The 26,231-nt window shown below is 44.6% G+C and overlaps 1 protein-coding gene across 18 annotated transcripts in view; it reads right to left on the bottom strand.

Annotated features, from left to right (window-relative positions):
- Positions 1-1,020: 1,020 nt before the first annotated feature.
- The window catches only part of AFF1 (ALF transcription elongation factor 1), a 144,801-nt gene continuing 119,590 nt past the window's right edge, over positions 1,021-26,231 (bottom strand). For 6 of the 18 annotated variants that reach the window (XM_083756361.1, XM_083756358.1, XM_083756363.1 and 3 more), the window contains 13 exons: positions 24,667-24,826; positions 19,610-20,548; positions 16,240-16,337; positions 15,883-15,921; positions 13,395-13,632; positions 12,809-12,900; positions 11,941-12,004; positions 9,951-10,087; positions 9,238-9,309; positions 8,203-8,296; positions 7,255-7,298; positions 6,012-6,241; positions 1,021-4,817 (listed from right to left, as the gene is read on the bottom strand). In XM_083756361.1, coding sequence (XP_083612487.1) covers positions 4,696-4,817; positions 6,012-6,241; positions 7,255-7,298; positions 8,203-8,296; positions 9,238-9,309; positions 9,951-10,087; positions 11,941-12,004; positions 12,809-12,900; positions 13,395-13,632; positions 15,883-15,921; positions 16,240-16,337; positions 19,610-20,548; positions 24,667-24,826 — 2,329 coding nt within the window. In that variant the 3' untranslated portion in view covers positions 1,021-4,695. The remainder of the gene's footprint in view (positions 4,818-6,011; positions 6,242-7,254; positions 7,299-8,202; positions 8,297-9,237; positions 9,310-9,950; positions 10,088-11,940; positions 12,005-12,808; positions 12,901-13,394; positions 13,633-15,882; positions 15,922-16,239; positions 16,338-19,609; positions 20,549-24,666; positions 24,827-26,231) is intronic. The other 12 variants (XM_083756351.1, XM_083756365.1, XM_083756353.1 and 9 more) reach the window with 3 other exon arrangements.

The following is a 26,231-nucleotide window of genomic DNA, read 5'->3' on the forward strand; positions in this document are numbered from 1 at the left end:
GGCTTCCAACAAAATATTAAAATACAGTGGTCTGGTAAACATTAAAAGCTTCCCTAAACAGGGCTGCCTTCAGATGTCTTCTAAAAGTCTGGTAGTTGTTGTTCTCTTTGACATCCAGTGGGAGGGCGTTCCACAGGGCAGGTGCCACTACTGAGAAGGCCCTCGGCCTGGTTCCCTATAACTTGGCTTCTCGCAATGAGGGAATTGCCAGAAGGCCCTCGGCAGTGAACCTCAGCGTCCAGGTAGAACGATGGGGGTGGAAACGCTCCTTCAGGTATACTGGACTGAGGCCGTTTAGGGCTTTAAAGGTCAGCACCAACACACTGAATTGTGTTCAGAAACGTACTGGGAGCCAATGTAGGTCTTTCAAGACCGGTGTTATGTGGTCTCGGTGTCCGTTCCCAGTCACCAGTCTAGCTGCCGCATTCTGGATTAGTTGTAGTTTCCGGGTCACCTTCAAAGGTAGCCTCACATAGAGCGCATTGCAGTAGTCCAAGCGGGAGATAACTAGAGCATGCACCACTCTGGCGAGACAGACCGCTGGCAGGTAGGGTCTCAGCCTGCGTACCAGATGGAGCTGGTAAACAGCTACCCTGGACACTCCACCAAGGAATACCCCAATGCAGGTATCAATTCCAATGGAGCCCCCAGTAGGTACTTGAGCCATGGCAGTTGCCCAAGGATACTGGCCTGAAACTCAGACGGGCAGCAAAACAGGAAGTTCATGTCAGCTTTTGTTTGTAGCTGGGGCAGGGACTGTATTCAGCTTAGATGGGTACAAGGATTCTGGTGGCGTCTTTTCTGGGCACCACTGCTGTTACTAGAATTTTCAGAGATCCAGACATTGAAACAATACAGAAGTCTTCTCTTTGAAAGTTGAGGCGCTGCCATTCTGTTCAGTGCAGAAGCTTGCCAGCCTACCAGTATATAATCACTGGTGGCGTTTTGTTTTGTTTTTGGAGACCAATACCGGAGCTGTTAATGGCTTAAAAATATTTCCACACCGACTCTCAAGAAAAATGCTGTTTCATTTAATATTTATTTTATTACCCCACATGAATTTAACAAATCAACCTGGAAATACCACCAATATACAGGGCAGAAAATGTAATTTACAAATGGGAGATACAACACCCTATAATAAATTTTAATGTAGAGTTCTTTTTTATATATAAAGAAACTAAGGAGGGAGGAGGGGGAGGGCAAGAGATAACGCCCTTAAAAAATAAAATTGTCATCAATCTTTCAGTCCACATCTCCAGTGTCAATGGAACTTTCAAAATTATTAAATAATGGTATCTTAGACATATAGAACATTGGCAATTTAAATACATTAATTATAATTCTAAATAAATATCATCTGGGAAAGGAGGCTGCTTTAAGTACACAGCTACATTGACCTGTGTTTAAAATGGCAAAACAAATTTACTTCTTGCTTCTTAGATAGGCTGGGCCCCAGGCCCTGGCTGAAATCAATGGCAGTTCCATCAACATCTGGGGTACCAGAGTCTGGAAAGGGGGGGGGGGGTGAAATGACATTTTCTCTGATTCTTCAATTGATCTTTCTTTAATAACATTTAAAAAAAAAAAGTCAAGAGGTTATAAGCTTCCTAAGCGTGATTCCCCATAGACCAACTGCTTCTTTGCAACTGCATGTAAAATAAAAAGAAATTGCAGAACATGTCACACGTAATTCAGCTTAGCTTCTATGAACGTTAAGAGGGAAGCTGTGCTCTTGTTTGGTTTTGGAATAGGACATTCCTGGACCAAATCAGATTGGAATCTTTCTGTTCAGTGGTTGGTTGAAGGAGGAGGAGGGAAAGCCTATGTTCTTTGCTGCTCATCTTTGCATCACCCCACAAACGGTAATATAAAGTCAGCAGCATAAATGGATTAAACAGGAACCAATGATCACTACCCCTTGGATAAAGTGCTCAACAAGCAGGTCAAAAAGTGGGTCCCTTGACAACCGGGGATTCTTAAGCTCAGGGTGTGTTTTAACAGAGCAAAAGCAGCAACAAGGCAAACGGCGGCAGCGGCTGGCTGAGTCGGATGCCATTTGGCCAGGAGAGGGGAGCAGAGAAAGGAAGAGAAAGCCAGTCCTGAGACTACAGCTGTCAACCAGTCAGAAGAGAGGGACATGATTTGGAAAAGAGAAACAAAATGAGTTTAGTGTGCATTTGCTTCTTGGCCGGACCTAATAGCTTACTAGGATAAGACACCTGGGCGCAACCATAATTGCTTTGTGTGTCCTTTCCCAGGAAAGGGCAAGCACCTGATATTTGGAGTCGCCTCCTTTTCCTTTTCCACATCATTTCTGATTGGAACCTGCTCGTGTAAGGAGCTAAGCATTCAACAGAAGCTCTGGAATTTGGTGGCCTGGGTCTGCCCAGCAGCCCCAAAGCAGGGGAGTGTGAAGAGCCAGGGGTGTGGCAGGCATGGGACATTGCTAAACTCTTCCCTCCTCCAGCTGCATTGCACCAAAAAAGAAGGGTGCCAGACAAGTTGTGCCCTCCATGGACTATTTTGCCACACTTCAATGAAGATCCTGGCTGTCTGCCCCAAGTCTAGTTCAATCAACCCTAAGGGACATTAAACTGGGATGAAAATCTGGAACTTGCTCCCCACTGGAGGAAGTGGCTTTTCCCTGAAATCAACTAAGGCTTCAACTTTCCATGAGACCGGCTTCCTCGTGCCGACCTTTTACAGGGCTGTGTTCCCCAGAGGGAAGCTGCAGGGATACACCCTACTATTGAATCACAAAAGCTATGAGGTCCATTGACATTTTTGCAAACCCTACAAGTACATAACAGGTCCTTCCAAACAGGAATACTGCTTCAATGCTGCAGGGCAGTTTTATATGGGACAAACATGTAAGAATGTCAGACTGACATTTTAATATCAGGAGTCAGCTGTAAAGGAAACTGTGATGCCGCACTCAAGCACAGTTTATTTGGAAGAGATTCCCACTGCTCTGTCATAAAGCTGGGTGATGACAGGAGCAAATGGGACAGTTAAGGCACAAGTTGGGAGGAGAACAGAAAAATGGGTCCTTAATGAGTTTTAGACTAAACAGAGAGAAGTAAATAGGCCAGAGGTTCTGAAGCCCCTCTTTTCAATTGGGACTTTTATAAAGACACAAGAGGATATGCTTGCGAATCTAAGACAATTGCCATTTACTCCCCTTGAACATGGATTGAAAATTGGCCAAACCGGTAGGTTACTGTTGAGGAAATGGAAGTATTTTAAAAAGGAAGGGGTTATGCCAAATCTTACGGCCAGGTGTCATACTCGCCAGTAGACATGGAAGTTGGGCATCAATAACCAGTGCAAACAAAAACTGAACCAGCCATTTCAGAGAGGGTGAGATGGCGTGCTACGAAGTTCCTTCTGCTTTAAGGATCGAAAACTGAAAAATAATCTTGCTACAGCCAGTAGGAGCCCTCCTGACTGCCCAACTCGTCTTTTCCTGTGCTAGCCAGGGATTCCTCAGATTCCTGCTGGTGCAAAAGAGCCACCATGAACTGTGCTTGCGCTGTAAGACCAAGACCAAAACCCTTTGCTGAAAGGTCGAGTGCGTCCACTGTATGGACTACAGGGGAACTGAAAGAACGGCATTTTTTAAAGTACCGAAGACAGTGGTTGCAAGCAATTCCAGTTCAATTCATTAGTGCAGTATTGCTCGACTAAATTTGGAGGGGAGGGGAAGCCAGCCCACCCACCCCCACCTTGCCACCCCATAGGGAGGGGATAAACATAGCTACACTGTGCATACTCTATTCACAAGAGGCTTCTGACAACGCAGTCCCAGATTTCCTGTTTCCCATACGAGATTGTCAATGCCCCACACGCATGGCCGCAAAACCACGACAGCTGGGACTGGCACACTACTGTCAGCACAGGTAGAAAGGAAACCAGGGAAGAGGCAGGGGCTGGGCAGGCCAGATACAGAATCTGGGTGTGCCTGACACGAGCTGCAAGCCCACCCATCAAAGGGGGGAGGGGAAAGGGTAGTAGTGCAACAAATAGCTATGGCTGGCAAGTGGAGAGAGGGAAGGAGGAAGGTAGCTCGTACTGCTGGATCACCCCGCTTCCTTTGTGAGTCTCTGTCCATCCCGCCCTCCAGGAACAAGAATACATGCTACAGATTGCATTTTGTGGTTTACATTTAAAAGAAAGGGTGGGGGGAAAGAAGAGAGGCAAACAAATCTGAAGCCTACGCTGGGCCCATGGACGTTGCATCCTTTGAGGTGTTGCAGAAAATTCTTTGGGAGACGGTTTTCCTTCTCACCGGCACTTCTTCATGTGTGTACTTTTTTTTTCATTATTTTTTTTTTGTCCTGCTGGTTATTCATGTAACGAAATGTTTATAGACCATTGACACATTGAACCATGATGGGAAAAAGAGAAATGAAAAAGAGAACATTGCACTTTGTCCTTTGAAAAAAAGAAAGAAAGGCACCCTCCACTTTTGAGGCCTCTTCTCCACTTCTTATCTTCCAGGTGGCCTATTGGCACCGTAGCAAATATAGTCTTTAAAGTTTTCCAGTGGCACCAGATCCCCTTCCACCAAGCTCCATCCTTCCTTGCTCCAGGTGCTTATATATCCCAACAAGTCAGCCAACCAGGCTGTTTTCGGAGGCTTTTCAAAGTGCAAAGAGTCCAAGGCAAGGGTCTCTCGCCTCGAAGCACCAGTTAAGGCGTACTTGGTTGCAGTCTCAGCCACTGCAAACCCTGGCGGGTGTAGTGTACCAGTTCGATCATACTGCTGTTCAGCGAGAGAGGGCAGGCGGCAGCACTGAGCTCGGAGAAAAACTCTGAGAGGGAGAGAAAGAGAAAAGAGGAAATCTGGCGTCACACGTTTGGCTCCTTGCAGTCTGCATGGCTCAGGCATGGAAAGGGTTTGGCAGAAATATAGGAGGCATCATCGTTCAAGCTGCCTAAATGCTTAGCTGAAAGTACCTCACACTTAAAGACCTGCATGGGCAGAGTTTTCACCATAGCTGTTTACAGGCAGCACTATCTGCCTGCTTCAGTTCTGCAACAGTGCAAAGGGGGGGGGGGAGACTAACCCTACAGCACATAATACTTGGTATTAGGAGCAAAATTCAAGTTTCACAGGAATCTCAGCTTGCATTTGAACCCCAAAACACTTTCCTAGTCCAGATGGAGATTGAGAAAGGTATGCTTGAATGCTAAAAAAAAATTTTTTGGGGGGGGGAGGAGGAGGCTCCTTGCTTCACAGTATGACTGAGAAACAAAGTACATTATATGAATGATGTGAAACCATGCTAATGTACTTAATCTGATTCATACTGAATCCAGCTTTCCGTGGTACATGATTTTGATTTCTTATTTTTTAAGAACATGGAGAACATACTATTCTGCCTCCTTAAAATAGTATCAAGGGGCAAAGAAAGGTGACTATAACCCCCCTCACCCGATAAATCTTGGTGACTGACAAGTTCCCAGTAACAGGAAGTGAATTAGACAATATTGCAGATATTCTGCACCCCAAGGTTGTCGCCAGAGACAAGCAGTGCCTGAACATGTCGTTTCAATTGGAGGATCGGAGATTAAATGACTACCAGCCATAAGATAACTCTACCTAATTTGACTTGCACTGGCTCTTTACCAAGAGACCACCTAAAATTAATCTCCTGCTTTGCTTACTGAATGACTGCCACATTTGTTTTCACTTCTGCCTTTTAGGATCCCATGCATTCTGACCAGTGCTAGATGAAACTAACTGCTAGGTGTTTTATTTCAAAAGGGCAGGCAGAAACAGTTACTACTGTTCATTTGCCTTTGGACTGGCAGCCGCTCTTCCAGGGTATCAGGTAGCAGAACTGAGAATGGCCCTCTGCCTTAGGTCCCAGATGCCACTGAGCTTATTTATGCAGTTCTCCCTAACAATCTTGCCAAATAATGTGCAAAATAGGCCTCCCGAGGGAAAGCAAAGCCTCAGGGTGCTGCTGTCAGTAGAAACTCAGGAAAACAAAAAGCCTTACTCTTATTCTTCCTGGCCAAAACATCAGCTTGTTCCCAGAAATCGTAAGCATAGAGAATATAAGAAGTGATGCCAACAAAGGAAGAAGTGATGGTTGGGATAAAGTGAGGAACGTTGACCGAGGAGCCAATGCTTCCACTTCCACAGCTGCTGGCGCTGGAACCTGTCTGGGAGCTCACAGAGCCGGCTGGAGAGGGCATCGGGGAAAGAGGGGACGGTGTGCCTATACTCCTGAAGGACAAAACACAAGAATCGCCATATATACCACCAGTGAATTCAGGAGCTGAGTTTCATTATCTTTAAATAAACAGAGAGCCAGGGCTGGAGGGGGAATGGAATGGGATGTCCCGGGAGAAGCCATGGCCAACTGGAATACTAAACAGAAGCGCTGGGTGCTGCAATGGTCCCACTTGCCTTTGCTGAAAAAGACATCTATGGAAAGACACGTTCTGGCATTCTGTTCTTCTCACCCACATGCCCTCCACTGTACACTCAGACCCCAAGGCTGAATACTTGCTTTGTTGGTTAATATGCAGTTTTCAGCTAAGAACCTGAGCAGTTGGGAGCCACCGTCATACAATCAGTTATTCATTGCCTTTTGCCTTATTGTGCGTAATAGGCAAACACAGCCAGTTCAAGTCTTATTTGCCACAGTTTCTGCAAGGAACTCTTGACAGGAGTGGTCTAACTAAGGAGTGTTCCTATCAGCTGAGGGGAGCAGTGGTTCACTGGGTGGCTAATTCCAGTTGAGGAGATGAAACTCTACTCAATGGCAGTGGCTTTTGTGGCATTAAATTTGAAATGGCAAGACTCAAACTGCACCTCCTATATCACCACCAACAATGTAAATGGGTGGAAGAGAAGGCCTTAAGCAAGTGTGCTCTCCATCTAGTGAACTTTAGTGCCTAGTGGGATCTAGGCCAAGAGTTCCACAGCCCAGTATCTGTTCCATCACATTAATAGACAGATCAGACTTGAGGGGAAAGGATGGCAGAGCCATCTTTTACACATCTGCTCAGAAGCCATTCCTAGTCTGTTCAGTGAACATTCATTCTAAATAAGTGGGCATAGGTTTGGAGCTTAAAAGCTTCAGGAGGAAAAGCCATCAGAAATCCCCAATTCCCCCCTCTTGACACTAAACCAGCCTTAAACTTCCCAGGTAGGTAAAGCGTGAAACTTTTATTATTTCAAAATCAGGTTTCAACCTTTTGTAACAAGGGAAGGTATATAGATTTCAGTATTACCTGGCAACACACGGAGAAGGTGCTTGTGTAATTCTAGAAGAACTCTGAAACAAGGAATGGAATTCTACTCAGTTCACACTTGACACCAACTTGCAACCAGTTCCAACATTACATTTTTAACTACACCTTGTAAGATGCAATGTATTCATATTGTTTGAGGTCTGTTTCTTCTAAGAGAATTGTCTGGATTGGGTAAGGTAAACAATGGTAACCTGAGGTCTGTCTGACGTGAGAACGAGTCTTGTGCCTACACACACCCTCATTCACTTGCCTCAATATAAATCTTGGGGGGTTTGTTAAAACACAGTTTCCTGTTATGTCCCAACTGGGAACTTTGGTCTAGCAAACCAGGATCAAATTGCAGCTTGCAATCCTGATCCGTGAACTGTAGTTTTAACATGCTGGGAAACTGTGGTTCAACAAATCAGAAGTCTTGCAGCAAGTCTTGCAAGAGAAGGGAGGCTAGAACGGGAGGGAAAGTAATGCAGGCACAATCCTTCTGGGTCTGATAAAATCTTTTGCTTATTAGACTAGCAGTGTGACTTCTGAACTTAGAACCAAGAGTCTGTTCTGACAGTATGCCCACTGGCCAGATTATACAGCAGTATCCTCATGTTAGCACACTACCTTGTGAGTGATTTACAAGATCCCTATTATCCTTTTGTAATAAAAGAGAAAAAGGTACAACACAAGCGGGGGGGGGGGGGGGGAGAGAGACACCAAAAGGGAGCTATGATCTTGCATGAGGTTGCCGCTTCAATGTTATGCTGCTCACGCAAATAAAGCAGAGTATTCAGCGCAAATTGCCCACAAACTATTGTTGGATATGACCCAAAGACTGATGTCACAAAGCTTCTGTTTTTATTTTTAAATCAAAGTTCTGAAGCTGCGTTAGAACCAACCCCAAGTCCCTACCAAAATACGACCCACAACGTTTTCATTCTCTACCTTGAAGTGTTCAATAAGGGTCCGGGAATACTTTATTGCTGTGTCCTTCTTGTAGCGAAACATTGCCATGTACAGAATGGCTTGGCAGCGCATGCTGTGAAAACACAACCAACACTGAGCATATGAAGCTGCCTTATCAGACCCTTGGTCCACTAGCTCATTTCTGTCTGCACTGATTGGCAGCATCTCCCCAAGACGGAAAGAGATCTCTCCCACCCTCTACTAACTGAGTCTTTTAACCAGGTATGCTTGGGGCTGAACCCAAGAACTGCAAAGTATGGGATCTGCTACTGTCCTGAAGCTGAATAGAACTCAAGACTTGGGGCATGCAAAGCATATGCTCAACCACTGTGCTATAACCTCTTCACATGAAAACAAAATATAAAACAATATTAGTTTTATTACTTATACCCCGCCTATCTGGCTGGGTTTCCCCAGCCACTCGAAAATAGTGAGGGCATTTTCACGGCAACCCAGTGAAGCCAGGGCTGGGGGGGGGGGGAATTGGGGGCTGGGTGTGGTTTTATATCCCACTTTTCCAAATGGGTGTCACATACAGTTTCTTGACAATCTTTAAAATAATTCTGGATCGCTCTTGCTACGTTTTTAAAAATTAATTTGCTGTTTTAAGAAACAATGTAAAACACAGAAGACAAAAAAAAGGATATCCTAACTTCCTTTTAATGGTATTGTACACTGGGTAAACGTAAGGGTTTTTCCTACATTACCAGCTTATCACAGAACTGTAGAGTTGGGACCCCAGGGGTTATCTAGTCCAGGCCCCTGCAATGCAGGAATCTCAACAAAACTATCCATGACCGATGGCCATCATGAAGGAGAGTCCACAACCTCCTAAGGGAGTCCATTCCACTGTCAAATGGCTATCACGGTCAGAAAGTTCTTTCTAAGTTTTAGTCAGAATCTCCTTTCACATAACTTGAATCCATTGGACTTAATGTACCCATCTTTTTCTCTTAAAATGCCCCCCACCTTATTTCTCAAACTAGAACGCTTGAAAACAGAAGATCCACTCACCAAAAAACAATGAATATTTTTTCATGCGTGTTTGTTGAAGAGTCCGCAAAGTATTTTAATGTCATTATGAATCTGTGAGAAAGCAAAATAAAATTTTTTTTTAAAAAAAAATGGCTGTTTTTAATAATGAAAACATACATCCTGACTTGCTTACTGATTCCAGATAGTCCTGCTGACATTGAGGAAACTGTGCTGATTTAGAAAACTGATTATTTGGCCCAGGGTGGAATGGGGGAGGGCTTCTAAATTGCATGGGCTTACTTATTTTTTCTCATTTAGATAGCCCACCTGCTATCTTCAAAGGAAAAGTACAGTGGTACCTCAGGTTAAGAACTTAATTAGTTCTGGAGGGCCATTCTTAACCTGAAACTGTTCTTAACCTCAGGTACCACTTTAGCGGATGGGGCCTTCTGCTGCTGCTGTTGTGCAATTTCTGTTCTCATCCTGAAGCAAAGTTCTTAACCCAAGGTACTATTTCTGGCTTAGCGGAGTCTGTAACCTGAAGTGTCTGTAACCAGAGGTACCACTGTATATAGCTGTAGATTTCTCCATTTCATAATGGTGCCACTTCTGATCTCAGGTCCTTCGCCAACGCAAAGCAAAAAGTGCAAGAAGGTAGGGGAAAGCCCCCCAGTGTAGGAAGAGTAGAAATTGGGAATATCATCATAAGGGGACGTGCTTATTACTAGGGAAGGAAGGGGTGTCCCACTTACTTGATGAGGTCTATGGTCTCTGCGAACATGCTATAGGCTGGCTTTGGTGAGAGGGGATCAGATTCCATGGCAATGCCACACTCAATCAAGGATAGGGCAGCGTCCAAGTACTTGAAGGCCTTTCCAATGTCATCTGTCTGTTGGAGAGAAGACGAACAGTGGTCAACTAACAAGGGTTCAATGCTCTGTGCAATCATTTGGACTGACACCAAGAATTTGACATGGGAACCTCTAGCCTCATGATGCCAGCCGATTTCCATTTGAAGGCATTCCCCCTGCTCCCCCTTTAACGCCCATACACACACTTAACATGCTTAGCTATGGTTTTGTTTACTGCAAACAAGCAACAATCTGAAGTCCTCCTTGAGTGATTTATTTTTTTCAAGCTTAATTTTCTTGGAAGGCTGGGGTGGTTTTCCTGGAGACTGCAGCTAGGGAGACAAGAGTTAACCTTTCCTCCCTCCAGCTTCAGTCTCTAGGAAGATCACCCACCACTAACAATTAGGCTTGATAAAAAATATTTCTGTTGGAGCCAATGGGAGGCTTTTCCCCCAGGCCAAATTTAAGAGGGGGCAGGGGGATGGGACCCACCCTGCAGTCTCCAGGGATGGCTTCTCTGGGTGCAAGTGACCCATGGGCAACGCATTTGTAATCCATGCCCAAAACACATGGAACAAGTGGGCAGAGGTGGGTCCCAAGAATGGAATGGAACTGCGCAAAAGTTTAACAAGACCAATTCAAACGTACCGTATTTTTTGCTCTATAAGACTCACTTTTTCCCTCCTAAAAAGTAAGGGGAAATGTGTGTGCGTCTTATGGAGCGAATGCAGGTTGCGCAGCTATCCCAGAAGCCAGAACAGCAAGAGGGATTGCTGCTTTCACTGAGTAGTGATCCCTCTTGCTGTTCTGGCTTCTGAGATTCAGAATATTTTTTTTCTTGTTTTCCTCCTCCAAAAACTAGGTGCGTCTTGTGGTCTGGTGCGTCTTATAGAGCGAAAAATACGGTGCGTATATTTTGAAGCACCAAATCTATTTACTGTTTGCTGTTAAGCATGATTACATCATCCAGTGGAACACAATGCACTCAGAAACCGATGCATCTAAGAGGGAAGAACTCATTACTGCTGCTTAAGGTAAATGGCGTTATGCAACCAGACTAGCTTTCTCTAATCAGTAAAAAGCTTTTTAGCTTTTTCAAAGCAGGAGGGAAGGGAAGGACTAGGGGCTATTAGAAAGCAAAGAATTTACTTTCATAATTGAATAAGCAAAGTCCATGTATGCACACACTGGTGCTGGCAAATGTCAGCGACTTGACAGCATGTTGCTATGCCCTTTCAGAACATCCCAAATAGATGGCTGGGGTTGATGGGACTTGTAGTCCAAAAGCAAACGCCGTGTACCAAGTCGGGGAAGACTGTGCTATGTGACTTGAGTAGCAAATATATCTTAAATGACTATTCCCTATATTCTGTCCTACTCCAAGCAACCACCAGAAACCAAACCCAGAATTGAACTTTGTAGCCTTCAGAATGAGGTAGCAGAATGGGCTGTACAACACCAGAATGCGGGGTACACCACTTCTGAACATCCCCCCATATTTTAAAAAGCAGTGGACAGAATGGTATAAACAGCTCGTGTCTAAAAAGACTGTTGGAGAAGCAGAGTTGAAGTGGGGGTGGGGAATGACGGGGCGGAAATTATGTCCCAAGCCAAGCACTCTTGGTGTTGTTAATGCCTTGCCAAGACCACAGAGGCCAAAGGGAAGTAGCCTCCCCTGCCACAGAAGACCATCACAGAGCACCAGGCCTGAGCAACACAAGCTGTTCATGCCGTGAGCCATAACACTGAAGCCCAGATTGAGCAAATGCAGGAAATGAGTTCCAACCACAGAATTTCTACACTTTAATTAAGTAGAAAGGAGTTTAGTTATCCCGCTGCTCAGAACTTTGGGCAAACTTTCTTGCATCCAGCACTAAGTCAAAGCACTTACCATTGTGTCGGCTTTGTGCCTCAACCTTTTGGCCTCGTTTAAGTGAAATTCCACTGGATGTTGTCTGAAGTGAGACACAAGACAGAATGGGATTTTTCAGGTGTTTTTTTTAAAAAGTAAATGAAATACTCGTTTTGAAAAATGTACGTGCTTTTGCTCTGCACAGGTTGAATTAGTCAAACCTCTTAACGTGCATTAATAAACTAAGCTCTTTTACATCAAATAAACTACCTACTTGCCTAACACTTATCAAGACATGGAGATAAAGAGAGAGAGATCTTTATGTGTGATGTCTCCATGCTTCTCCAGCTAAAAGGCTCCATGCATTCAATAAACTAGCATGAGGGAGAGAACAATGCTAAACTTCTCTCCCCAGTATGCTAATTTTATATGTGCAATGATTTAAAATCAAAACAAAACCGGGAGTATAGGCACCTAAAAATGCAACCCACGCTCCTGAATTCTCAAGAGAGACACCACAGAGTTCTAACACCTTAATATGCCATAGTTTCAGTCGTGCTTCCTTGCTTGAAATACAAGAAACAAAGGATACACAACATCCTCTTGGTTCTAATTCTGACTGCTGCTATCATATATACCCTTTGAAAATTTAGACTACATCAGAAGCTGTAAAAATAAATTTTAGGGGTCCATCATGTGTACAAGCCATATGAGGGGAGAGTTTGAATGGAGAAGCAAACTGACATCTATCTGGACTTTGGTGGGGTAGGGGAGACTTCAAAAAAACAAGATTTTTTTGTTTCAGAGAACGGCAAGCTAGGTTGTTGACAAGAGAAGAAAACAAGAAAGGTAAAATGAGAACTCAAAAGAGAACTTGACCAGAGAGGAACAGAAACTGCATTCTTACTTGTGCGGCTTGCCCTGAGGTTTTGTTGGCTTGGAGGTACCATTTGGCAAAGAAGGCACTGGGAAAGGATTTGGAACATCGTCTGCAGATCTCTGAGAAGTCAAAGAGGAAAGGTAAGTTTTCTACTCAGAAAAAAATAGCCACATCAAAACTTTTCTTTTCCAAGATGATCATGCATTTATTTGTTCCAGGACATCTCTTTTCACTGCATTTTTTTAACAGAGCATGATGAGGAAACTTGGCTTCTGACTAGAAATGTCACAACAGGGTGGTTTACGGTATAAGTAACACCAGCCTGCTTGCTCCACCAGGGGGGAAAGAGACACAAACAAACTAGACAGAAAATGTTGAATGGGAAACTCACTGAAAAGGGGAAAGTATATACAGTAGAGGCAGTTCCCAGACTGACAGCTCTTGCACCAAACAGTTATTAATAGTAGGAGCTGCTTGGGAGACTGGAGCAAGCCTTAAAATGCCCCCCAAATAAGTATTTGAAACCTTTTCCCCTGAGCAGCCCAAGGTCAAGCACTGTAAGGAAGAGGTCATCATCAAAGGCTCCAATTGCAAAATTGTCATTGGCACCTACTTTGTTGCTTTTTGAGCTTTCGGAAGGCTTCCCCTCCAGTTTCCTGTGCTTGGAGGATGAGGAATCCTTGTGGCTTTCCTTGCTCTTGGTAGTGCTGATACTGAGACCGCTTTCATTCTTTGGCCTCTTCTGGGCCATCTTGGCTGGTTTCTGCGCAGGAGACAATGGTGGTGGTGGCGGTGGTGGAGGCGGCAGCGGCATCTCTTGTCTTTGTGTCTCTACTGATGGCTTTGAAATCCTGGAGAGGGCGAGTCAAATCAGTTTTAAGCCATATGGCTTATTGTAAAGCCTTCATTGGTGGAAGGGGAAACACGGGGGCTCTGTTTATTTAGTGGGAGATGCTGCAAAACAGACAGCTGAAAAGACTTCATCAAGAGCAGTGGGGAGGGGGAATTAGGGACTTTCTGGCAATTCATTTGCACATTAACCATCTGCAGAAGCCAAACATGTATCCAAAATAACACACCCTTGGGCTTTGTCTCTAAAGCAGAACTGAAGCTAAGGATCCAATTAAATGTTGCTGCTGGGAGACATAACAATTTGGTCCCCACAATGTCTGAGGTCCAAAGAGCTACTTTCAGGTGGACCCAGAAGTTTGGGCAAACTACTGGTTTTTTATTATTTTTGCTTTGAACGCCCAGGACAAATGTGGAAGAACTTATGAAGCTATCCTCCCATTTCAAAAGTGGTTTGCCATCAGAGGAACATGGCTGTTGTTCAAAGCCCCCCTGCAGATGCAGAACCATTTATTATTAGTATTATTATTAGTCTGTGCAGGGAAACATTTTGTTTTTAAACAAAATACTTTTGAAGACTCTGTCAAAAGGACTCCCAGTGTCATTCTTGAACCCTTTCAGATCCATGGTTTAAGTCACAGTAGGTCATTTTGTGTACATTGAACATAGATTTCCTTTGTGATCTCTGCACTACACAGGGTCAGAAACTGGGGCAGCGACTCACAGTTGCAATGCTAAGAATTCCCTCAGCCAGACTGAAAGGTGACCACAATGCAGTCCTTTTATAGCGCAACAAGCAAGTTTCAAACAAAAGACACTCAGAGGTACCACCTGTTCCTATTTTCCTTCTGCTCAAGATTGCAGTCATCCTGCATACATATTTATCTATAGAATCCTGCCAATTACTTTAGGATTAAGTAAGACAATGGATTGGCAAAGAATGTTAAAATATTGTCAGAATGCAAAATGATTATTCGTAGGAGTGCAACGATAGCAAGAACATCCTGCACAATGTGCTCTTTTAGGATTCAAAAGATTTATTGTTGCAGATTCTAGTATGGCCATCAGAATTTTTGTATCTTTAACTACTATTTATTTGGTGCACTTATATGCTGCTTTTCCTCCATGGAGCTCAATGCAGAACGCATGGCACTCCTGCCCAAACTTTCACCCCCAAAACATCCCTATGAGGTAGTTTGAGCTGATAGTGGCTAACCCAAGATGTATTCTGAGCAAGGATCTGAACCTGGGTTCCCGCAGACCTAACACCCTAACCTCTACATAGCACTGGTCCTCCGCTATACTGCAATATTCATCATATTTTTTTTTCAAATTCCAGTACCAGGTCTGGATACATTACATAAGCTTTATGGCAGAACTTGGAACATGAAGCTATATCACACATGCTCAAATCTAACACTCAAGACTAGCTCTTTGGAGATTATCTTGGTTTAATTCAGTGTTTCTCGAAGTTGGGTCGCCAACTGTTGTTGGACTACAATTTCCATCATCTCTGACCACTGGTCCTGCTAGCTAAGGATGATAGCAGTTGTAGTCCAAAAACAGCTAGGGACCCACTCCTTGTGGCTGGCTAATTCCACAGTTCCACAGCACTTTGCAGAACTATGTTGCAATGTAGACCAAGAACTTCTTGATAGTCTGTGGCCCGGTTCAGAAGTAATGCAAAACCATGATTTCCTCCTGCTAGAACAGGCTGTGGGAAACCCTTCCCTTCTCCATGCACTAACAGAGGAAGTTCAGAGCTTCCCATTTTCTGTCCCCTATCATATTTGAATGTGGGAAACTGCCGCTTGTTCTAACCAGGTCCAAAACATGATTTCAGGGCCCTTTTCCTTTCAAACAAATGAAAAACTGCAATTCGAAATGAGAGCTAAGTTCGAGAAAAAATGGTTTGATTTATTCTTTATGTAAAAATATGCTGCATCCTCATCTCAATTCACTATGCCCCCGATCCAAATATGCACATGTGCATAGGCATCCATGTGCATCAGCCAGGGCTGCAGGAACACTGCCTCAGTAAGATATTTCCACATGTTACCAAGCATTGTTCTGTAGGCGAAAGGGCAGGACTCCCTGTTCTAAGCACCCAAACTGCAACAACTAAATTGCCTGAGCTCTTCCCCTTCTGGCGAGAATTAAGAACACACAGATCCCAGACAGCATCAGGGTTTAGGGATTTGGTGCCCGAAGCCTGGGCAATTTTATAAAGTTTTAAAAATAAGTGTCCTTACCAGCAAGCCTTGGGATCTACTAGGTGCCTCAGATTTAATCTAAGGGGAAAGAACAGTTTGAACAAACGCAGCACTGATAACAAAGCAAATATTTGCTAACTGTTTCGTAACATGCATATTAAACAACGCCATGTATGGGGGTTTCTGGATATTGCCAGCACAGTCCCAACAGCCTTTAGTGGTGCAAGTAGTAGAAAAGGTTAGACTCCTACAACTGAGACAGTCACAGCCACAATATCCATGCTGTAGACTTAGGCCATTCTTTAGCCAAAACAATGATTTATTTATTTTTTAAGCTGAAAGAACAAAAAGGGAGCCACTGTCCCCCACTTATTTACACGAGAACTTCATACTCACTTGTTTTTACTGGAGTCTTTGTGACCTGACAACGGGGGTGATTTGGTTTCTCTATCCATCTTGACTTTTTTCTGATCGTTTCTCAGAGAATCTTCCTGCTGATAAAAGGACAAATGCAGAACAGTATTATTATTATTACTACTGTTGTTGTTTACTGGATTCCTTACCTGCATTTCAAATGGTCTCAGGCCAGGTGTCAATAACATAAAATACAGTGTTAAAATCAGTCAGCGTTGTTGCTGTTTTTCCAGCTAACAGCAAGTGGCCTGGGCAGCTGGATCAGGTAAGGAGCCAAAGGCTTGCATCCATGGTTTCCCATGCAGCTAAGATATAAGCACAATGGAAGGGTGCTTCTATGTACATAGTTTTCCCAAGCTGCAGGAGGGCCTAAATGCACAAGAGAAAGAAGCTACTGGAGGCCTGTGGACAAAATCTGTTCCTCAAGTAGCCTGGCTGATCCCCAAGTAGCTCTGCCACCCTCCATCACCCCTTCCTATTATGCATGGACACAGGAAAAGGGCTCTTCTAACATATTTGGATTAGGTTTGTACAGCAAGAGAGGCTTCAACGAGGCACTTGCCTTCTTCTGTATCACAGCTGTTGAGTTCCTCCACGCATGAGCAAGGAAAAGAAGAAGAGGAGTTTGGACTTGATATCCCGCTTTATCACTACCCGAAGGAGTCTCAAAACAGCTAACATTCTCCTTTCCCTTCCTCCCCCACAACAAACACTCTGTGAGGTGAGTGGGGCTGAGAGACTTCAGAGAAGTGTGACTGGCCCAAGGTCACCCAGCAGCTGCATGTGGAGGAGCGGGGAAGCGAACCCGGTTCACCAGATTACGAGACTACCACTCCTAACTACTACACTACACTGGTCAAAAACAGCTGAGGGGCCTAAAATGAGAAATTTACCCAAGCCTTCATTGCTGCTCACACTGCCACTGAGGTGAGGAGGTTAAAGACCTGTCCACCCACCCCTCAAGCTTCAGGGGGAATCAATCAATCAATCGACAATAGTCTTTCAGCCCTTCTGTTCTTGCTCTTCAGTTGAAAATGTGGCTGGTGGGGGTGTTAACTGCTTGTTAGAAAGTGTTATATCTATAGAGATGAATGTGACTGACTTCATATTGCTCCCCCACAAAAAGTTGCCAATCATTAATCAGCATGTGACATGCTGATTTCAAAATGTAATCCTAGTTAGCTAATTTAACAACATTTAGCAGGATTGGAATTTCCATTCTTCTTTCTTATTTGGGGGGGGGGGGGCTTGGGGAACTGACTGATTTATTCAGCGGTCCAAGCAAGAGAGAAATCTCTACCTCAGCAAGACCAAAGGAAGCCATGTATACAGTATTTTTTTTCCTGACCTTGGATGATTCAGATAAGGCTGCCTTTTAAGCCTATTCAATAGATATAAAATTCCTGGTGAGTATGAATTAAACTGAGACTGCAACACAAAAATTCCTTCTGGTCAAGTCACTGATGGCAGCTGATTGTACTTTTGTTTGCCAAAAGGAAAACATACACCAGAGAGTTAACCCCACGCAGATCCCCCCCCAAGCTATTTTAACAAGAATCAGATACACGTGAGGGGGAGGAGACAACTTATCGAGACAACTTTTATACACAAATGCTTCCAGCAGAAAACCACCACCGTCCAAACCAGAGGAAAATCAGGATTAAATTCAGAAAGAATGTACTATGAAAAGCAAAGCAAGTAAACCTTGGAATTGCATGATCTTAGCCACAAGACTGAGAAATGATTATTATAGCAACTACCAAGTGACTACTCTGAGTCACTGAGCTTGCTACTCAGTGACTATTTTTACCAGTCAGCTCATTACCCCAAGTCAATTGCTGCATCTAAATTTTTTAAATAAAAATGAATAAAAGGCAAAAAAATATTAAAATATTAGCCACTATAACATTTCAAACCAGTGTGTCATGTCACTGCCCATTAATTAAATGGGCAACATTTAATTTTCTTGCTTAGCTTTCTTGCTTTAAAGAAAAAAGTATATGAATGTTAGGCAGCTAAGTTACTTACTTGCCACTTTTGATTACACCAACCCTTAATATCCTATCAATCTATTCTTAAAGAAAATAACATTTACACAAAATGTAATGTTGTTATCTGGCCAGCTACCATTACATAGGATTTTCTACGTTGTTACTGATTTAATTGTGTAAGGTTGTTTTAAGTTTCTGATTCAATCAATAATATTTTGTATGGTGTTTGGTTTTTATTTTGTACACACTTTTTGAAATTGCAAGAGAAGCCAGGAGTCACAGTTTAACATCCCACATTTCTCCAGAGTGCACGGCAGGGCCCCCAGTTCATCCATCACATTAAACCATTTAAAAACCGTTGCACGCTTTTAAAATATTATTTCCACAGCCAAGAACAAGCCTTGATTACTGCTTGCAGTTTGCATGCAGTGGTGTGGCGGGAGCACCAACAGAGGAGAACCGTGCAAACTATTGAGCATCGTGCACCGGCGCTCTCCATTTAGCGTGGCATGCGAGCCAGACTACTGTCACCCCGGGGGTTGCTGTGGAAAACTAAAATAGCAGGTTCACAGATGCAGCCAGCTGTCACGGTGGAGAGAGGGCAGCTGCTTTAGGATGTCTAGGCCTGATACTGATCCCTTTTCTAATCATCTCTATCATGGAATCTTCCGTTCTCTCCACCACTATATTGCTGAGCTGAGCTGAGCTGCCATTTTCATTGACCTCAAGACCTCCAAGAATCACAGCCAGTACAAATCTCTCATATTCACACACGCCAACAGAATGTGGTTAGTGGAGGTGATGTAGCACTGAATGTATTCTTCTGAACTGCTGAAAATACAGGTAAGAAGCGATGGATGTTGTGGGTCCTATTTTTGATTTATTTATTTTTAGCAAAGAAACAAACAGATAAATAAGGTAAAGGTAAAGGGACCCCTGACCATTAGGTCCAGTCGTGACAGACTCTGGGGTTGTGGCGCTCATCTCGCTTTATTGGCCGAGGGAGCTGGCGTACAGCTTCTGGGTCATGTGGCCAGCATGACTAAGCTGCTTCTGGCGAACCAGAGCAGCGCATGGAAACGCCGTTTACCTTCCCGCCAGAGTGGTACCTATTTATCTACTTGCACTTTGTGCTTTCGTACTGCTAGGTTGGCAGGACCTGGGACCGAGCAACGGGAGCTCACCCCATCGCGGGGATTCAAACTGCTGACCTTCTGATCGGCAAGCCCTAGGCTCTGTGGTTTAACCCACAGCGCCACCCGCGTCCCTCAAACAGATAAATAGAACGTGGTAAAATAAACACAAGAAATACTGAAGGGTTAAAATGAAAAGTACCAACTGCACAGGTCTCCCTCTCTCACCTTTCTCTTTTTGACAGACTTGCTTGGTGCATCCTCTTGTCTCCTCTTGTCTACATCCTGCTTCTTCAAGCTGTGGCTCTCTCTGACCTCCAGTCTTTTGGGGCAGTCCCCCCCCTTCCGGGGTGGATGTGGGACCCGTGAGAGGAGAGCGAGCTCAATTTTAACCACAAGCGAGGGAGGGACCGGGCAATCCCTCAAGGGCGACAGCAACTTCTTATCCCTGATAGGCAAGAGAAACTTGTCCTTGTCCTCTCTTACCACAACAGCTGGTTTCGTGCCACTAGTTCTGCTGGTGGCAGGAACCCTGGGGCTCTGGCTCAAAGGGCTGAGGGGCAACAGCTCCAGGGCACTGCCAGCCGCACTGTCTTTTACAGCACCCCGGTCCGAGAACAATTTAACAGTGGCCTGGTGCAAGCTCTTGTGCTTTTTCTTCTCGGCGGGCTCCGGCACTGCCAGCTTCTGTTCCTTCTTGTCGCCAAACTTCAGCCGCCCTTTCGTTTTCACCTTGGGCTTGTCTTTGGAAGACTGGTCCTTTGCCCCATACAGACCGGGCGGCTCACTCTCTACCGTCAGACCTCGTTTCGGTTCCTCCGGTGCTGCGACTTTGCTGGACTTCCTGGGCTGCTTACTGCCCACGACTTGGTGGAACTGGGGCTCCTCTGTGTGCACCGGAGACTTCTGGTAGCTGCGCTTGGTAGGGAGGTGTACCTCTTGAGCTGACCGGGGTGCTTTGCTGGCAGTTTTCGAGTGTCCATCTGTCGGCTGTGAGCATTCCCTTTTGCTGCTGCTGCCGCTGCAAGTTTTCCCTTGCCCCTTGCCTTCCTGGAGACTCCCCCTGCTGCGGTCATCCTCAAGGAAATTCTCGGTGGGAGACACCGGCTGGTTCACCTTGATCAGCCAGTTGTTCAGCTGCCATCTGTTGGATGTCTGTGGATCGGGCTGTGGCGAAAAAGAAAAGAGAAACACCAGTTGGTTGTGCACCCATCACAAGGCGCATTGCTTCATCTGCACCATACCTCTGAGGCCTATATGCTGAACTGAACAAGGGTGGAAGGACCAGAAATGGTGGCTTTGCCCAAGAACATAATTCTGATGTAAGCACCAGCACAAGACCAGGCAAAGAGCTTCACTCGGTCCTGTATACCTGAAGGAGCGTCTCCACCCCCATCGTTCAGCCCAGACACTGAGATCCAGCTCCGAGGGCCTTCTGGCAGTTCCCTCATTGAGAGAAGTGAGGTTACAGGGAACCAGACAGAGGGCCTTCTCGGTAGTGGCGCCCGCACTGTGGAAGGCCCTCCCTTCAGATGTGAAGGAAATAAGTAGCTATATTCTCCTTAAAAGACATCTGAAGGCAGCCCTGTTTAGGGAATTTTTTAATTTTTGATGCTGTGTTGTTTTTAACACTTGATTGGAAGCCGCCCAGAGTGGCTGGGGAAACTTAGCCAGATGGGCGGGGTATAAATAATAAATTATTATTATTAATTATTATTCCACATCCACCACCCAAATGCCTCTGCCTTTTCTTTATTGCTGTGCCATGTCTGGGCTCCAAAGAAACCTGCCTGAGGTGGCTTCTCTTACTTCCAAGGTGTGGGGCTTCAGGTATAAGGGACTAAATGTGGTCCTCCAACCCACTGGGACCATACCCAGGCCATTCTCCATACCCAGGCCAGGCTCCTCACCAGCTGTGCTCCACACCCTCAAGCCTCTTGAGATGGAGAGGGGTGAATGGAACGTAGCCCATTGTATATATTCAAATCCATTGAGCTCTGCCCCATTTGGCCCTGCCCACCTCTGTCAAGTGGGCCCCCATGAAGACAATTGCGCAACATGTACAGAGTCACTCTATGGCCTGGTTCTCACTCAAATAGCAAACCTATCCCTTGTCTATACAGTGGTACCTCTAGATACGAACAGGATCCGTTCCGGAGCCCCGTTCGCATCTAGAGGTAAACATATCTAGTGATGGCACGTCTGCGCACACGCGCTTCGCTTTTCGCCGCTTCTGCGCATGCGCGTGACGTCATTTTGAGCATCTGCGCATGCGCAAGCAGCGAAACCCGGAAGTAATGGGCTCTGTTACTTCCGGGTTGCTGCGGAGCGCAACTTGAACGTGCTCAACTTGAAGCGTATTTAACCCGAGGTATGACTGTATTGCTTCACACGGAAGGTAGAAATTCTAACGATTTCATGCTCCGCCATACAAAAACAGAAATGAAATCTCTGTGCATAGAAAGCAGGCCTGTCAGAGAAAAGCCCACTTGTCCCAGACATGCTGATTTTCTATGCACAAGGGGTATTTATTTATTTTTATGGACAAGCATGCAGTCCTATGATCCCTCATCTGCAGCCCAAAGCGGTGCAGCCCAGACACAGTGAGGAAAGCCAGATGATTCTATAATCAAAACTGTAATCCAAATGGTATTTTGCTTCTCTCTCTGTTTCATATAAAGGACTGCAGTGTGGGTCCCCTCCTATTATTATTATTATTATTATTATTATTATTCCGCCCTATACCCGGAGGTCACAGGGCAGTTCACAGAACAAAATCAAAATATAAAACCACAAAATACATAATCAAAATAAAAACAACCCAATACCCTCCTCTCCCAAAAAACCCATAGGATGTCAATCAAATCAACCAAAGGCCTGGTTAAAAAGGAACGTTTTTGCCTGGTGCCTAAAGGTGTATTATGAAGGTGCCAATCAAGAAGGTTGAAGGGTAATGAATTAAGGCCAATTTTTAAAAGATGGTTTTCATAATTCCATAGATCCTCAACATGCCACACTAAGCTTGACATTATACCAATGACGTAAAAAACAGATTTTCGTTCCCGAAGCAATTTCACAACACTCCTGCTCTTGATTATGACATTAATGGTGCTTTTTCCCAGTTGGCTTCCCAAGTAGGTCAGCGAAGGCCTCCAAAACTGAATAAATCAAGTCAAGTCCAGCCACGTCCCAGGGAAAGAGGAGGAGGGGAAGGAACCCTTCCTACAGACATGAATGTTCCATACAGATTTCTGGAAAAGGTCTAAATCTTCTGTTGAAATTTGCTTTTTTTTAAAAAAGTTGCACATACACAATCATATAAATAAAATAATTGGGATCGAAAGGTTTGAGCTAAAATTTCAAAACAGAACTTAGATGCAGAAAAGGTTCTGAACTCAAAACACGGACAGAAATTTCACCCTTGTTCAAATAGTTCTTTGATTTGTCGGCAATAGAGGCCTTATGGTCATCGTTCAGAGGACACTTTACAATTGCTCCGTATGACAGATGTCATCACCACACAGAGCACACGCAATTGAGAGGCACCAGCACACCAGGCCTTATCCCTGAATTTGTAAATTTCATTGGGATCTTTTAAAGCTTCTGATCATTGTACTTTTAGGGCAAGACCCGAGGTGACAGCTGCAGGTAGCATTCAATCCAACTGTTCAGTAAGAAGCAAAAACTTTTTGACACCTTCCGCTATTCCAGCCAACAGTTTGTAGTGAAAGGTTACATCAGGATGTATCTGAAGGTCCTTCCTCCTGGATCATGACCACTCCACCCAGTTTCTATACAATTCTGCAGCGCTGTACAACACAGCCCCACAGCCAGGAAGGTAAAGGGGGCAGTAAGGAGGAGTGGAAGAGGAACATTGGTTGGCGCAAACGGCCTTCCACTTGTACAACCGTTGCATACAGTCTGTTGGCTGGAAGGTGGGAAGAGGCCTTGGGGTGCCTGATAACCATACAGGCATCATCATCATCATCATCATCAAAATGTATTGAAATTATTTAATGTACTAAATACACTTCGAATATATTAGATGCTTCGATTTAAGGTTTTGTCTGTTTTGCATTCATGTAATTTTTTAAAAAATATATTTTTATTAAGATTTATTGGTTTACAAAAATATGTGCATTGTCTCTTTTTTTCAAATTGTGTTTTCTACAGATCAGTTTCATTTGTTGTGAGACATTAGTGTTACACACAGTGTTAGGTTAGGAAGAAAAGGGGGAAAGATGGGGAGGCAGGGAATGGTGAGTTGAGTGGGGTCGGGTGGCAATGCTTCTATTCTTCTACTTAGTATATGTGTGTGGTTTTGTGTCAGCATCACTTGTGTGGCTTCTCTTTACATTCACTTGCTGTATTTCTTTGGGGGTGGCCTAGGGTGTGGTTGGTTGTCTTTGATTGGCTGTAGTGAAATTTGTTTTTTTGTATGACCGGGGTGTGTGTGTGTTTGGATCAGGTTAGCCAGATTGATTTGAATGCTGCTGGTGGATTCTTGTTGTTGTTTTGTTGGGCCAGTACGTTTCCAAGTACAATTCAAAGTGTTGGTGCTGACCTTTAAAGCCCTAAACGGCCTCGGTCCAGTATACCTGAAGGAGCGTCTCCACCCCCATCGTTCTGCCCGGACACTGAGGTCCGGCTCCGAGGGCCTTCTGGCGGTTCCCTCACTGCGAGAAGCCAAGTTACAGGGAATCAGGCAGAGGGCCTTCTCAGTAGTGGCGCCCTCCCTGTGGAACGCCCTCCCATCAGATGTCAAAGAGATAAACAACTGTCTGACGTTTAGAAGACATCTGAAAGCAGCCCTGTTTAGGGAAGCTTTAAATATTTGATGTATTACAGTATTTTAATATTTTTTTGGAAGCCGCCTAGAGTGGCTGGGGAAGCCCAGCCAGATGGGCGGGGTATAAATAAATAATAAATTATTATTATTATGTGATAAAGGGGAACCATACTGAGATGAAGGCATCTTCTTCTATTTGCACTGTGCCTGTGTTGAAACATTTCTGGCTACATGGCCTGAAGGAAGTGACTTTCAGCCTGTGGCTAAAGTATGTGCTGATGGTGTTATGTGGACAGCTGGACTACAGTAGCACAGGGTTCGAATGTGCTGGGAAACTGGGAGGGTGGAAAGGGACCAGTAACGTGGTAGAAGAGATTGACAGCATTCTGCTGACAGAACAATTATCTGACCGGCTAAAAAAAAAGTCAAGAGGGGCCTCCTATTGGCTATTCACAACACACAGATCATGCACTTTAAAAATAATGGGACACCGTACCTCAGGCGTGGATGCTCTTGTTGGGGGATCATTTGCTTCACTTTCACTGGAGCTGCTCTCACTCTCAGAGTCAGAGGAACTGTCCGAGTCGCTTGTGCTCCCAGACTCTGGACTGCTGGAATGTGCCAATGCCACACTCTCAGGCTGTGATTGTGGGGCACTGCAAGTCAATACCATGAGATAAAATTAGAAGCGGGTAAGGATCATCTTTCTGCACTTCCACCCCCTCCAGAGACAGGCCAGCACCGGGGAGGAGGTTGGGGTGGGAGAGAGAGATAAAATCCAAACAGCATCATTTAAAACATTCTATCATTGTTCACTTGGGGGGATCACATTCTCCTGATCCCTCAAAAGGATGAAAATGCAAAAGCGCTAAATCACACAACACAGAGAGAGAGAGAGAGGGGTGGAGGGAGGGAGAGAAAGAAACATTGCTAGGAAAACAAGGGGGCCTTTGAGAGCGACTGTGTGATACAGTGGTACCTCAGGTTACAGACGCTTCAGGTTACAGACTCCGCTAACCCAGAAATAGTATCTCAGGTTAAGAACTTTGCTTCAGGATGAGAACAGAACTCGCGCGGCAGCAGTGGGAGGCCCTATTAGCTAAAGTGTTGCTTCAGGTTAAGAATAGTTTCAGGTTAAGAACGGACCTCCAGAACGAATTAAGTTCTTAACCCGAGGTACCACTGTACAACTGCCGGAAAAGCAGAAGATCAAACACATTTCATCTAATGACCATTTTCCTGGGGGAGAGTAAATAAGCTCAAAACATGTACAGTGGTACCTCTGGCTATGAACTTAAATTTGTTCCCGAGTTCCGTTCTTAACCTGAAACCATTCTTAACCTGAGGTACCACGTTAGCTAAGGGGCCTCCCGCTGCCACCGCACAATTTCTGTTCTCATCCTGAGGTAAAGTTCTTAACCCGAGGTACTACTTCCGGGTTAGCAGAGTCTGTAACCTGTTTGTAACCCAAGGTACCACTGTACATCCTGGACTTTTAAGCCTAGTTTTATAGAATCGCAGAATTGTAGAGTTGCAAGGGACCCCCGAGGCTCATCTAGTCCAGCCCCCTGCAATGCAGGAATCTCAGCTAAAGCATCCATGACAGATGGCCACCCAACCTCTGCTTAAAAACCTCCTCCAATGAAGGACAGCCTGATACTCTCTCAAGGTGAAAAAAATTCAGCTGCTGAACAGCTACTGCCATCAGAAAGTTCTTCCTGATGTTTAGGCAGAAACTCCCTTTTTTTGTAACTTGAATCCATTAATTCGGGTCCTATCATCCACAGATTTGCATTACCTTACAGTATGATTCATATTACATTTTGTAATCTATTTTTGTATGTTGCTTTTGTTTTAAATGTAGAGCGGTTTTTAGATTTTAAAGTAAGAATCTTACTCCATGGAACTATGGATGGTGTACACGAGGTGATTCCATTTTATCTTCACTATCACACAGGTGAACTAGATATCTAGGAACCCAAAGCATACTGCTGAATAAGTCTGCATCCACTGTTGGGACTCACTAGTGGATAGATTTGAACTCAGTTCCTACATGCAAGC

The sequence above is a fragment of the Podarcis gaigeae genome (genome assembly GCF_964106915.1).
Source record: "Podarcis gaigeae genome assembly, chromosome: 9".
Classification (NCBI taxonomy): domain Eukaryota; kingdom Metazoa; phylum Chordata; class Lepidosauria; order Squamata; family Lacertidae; genus Podarcis; species Podarcis gaigeae.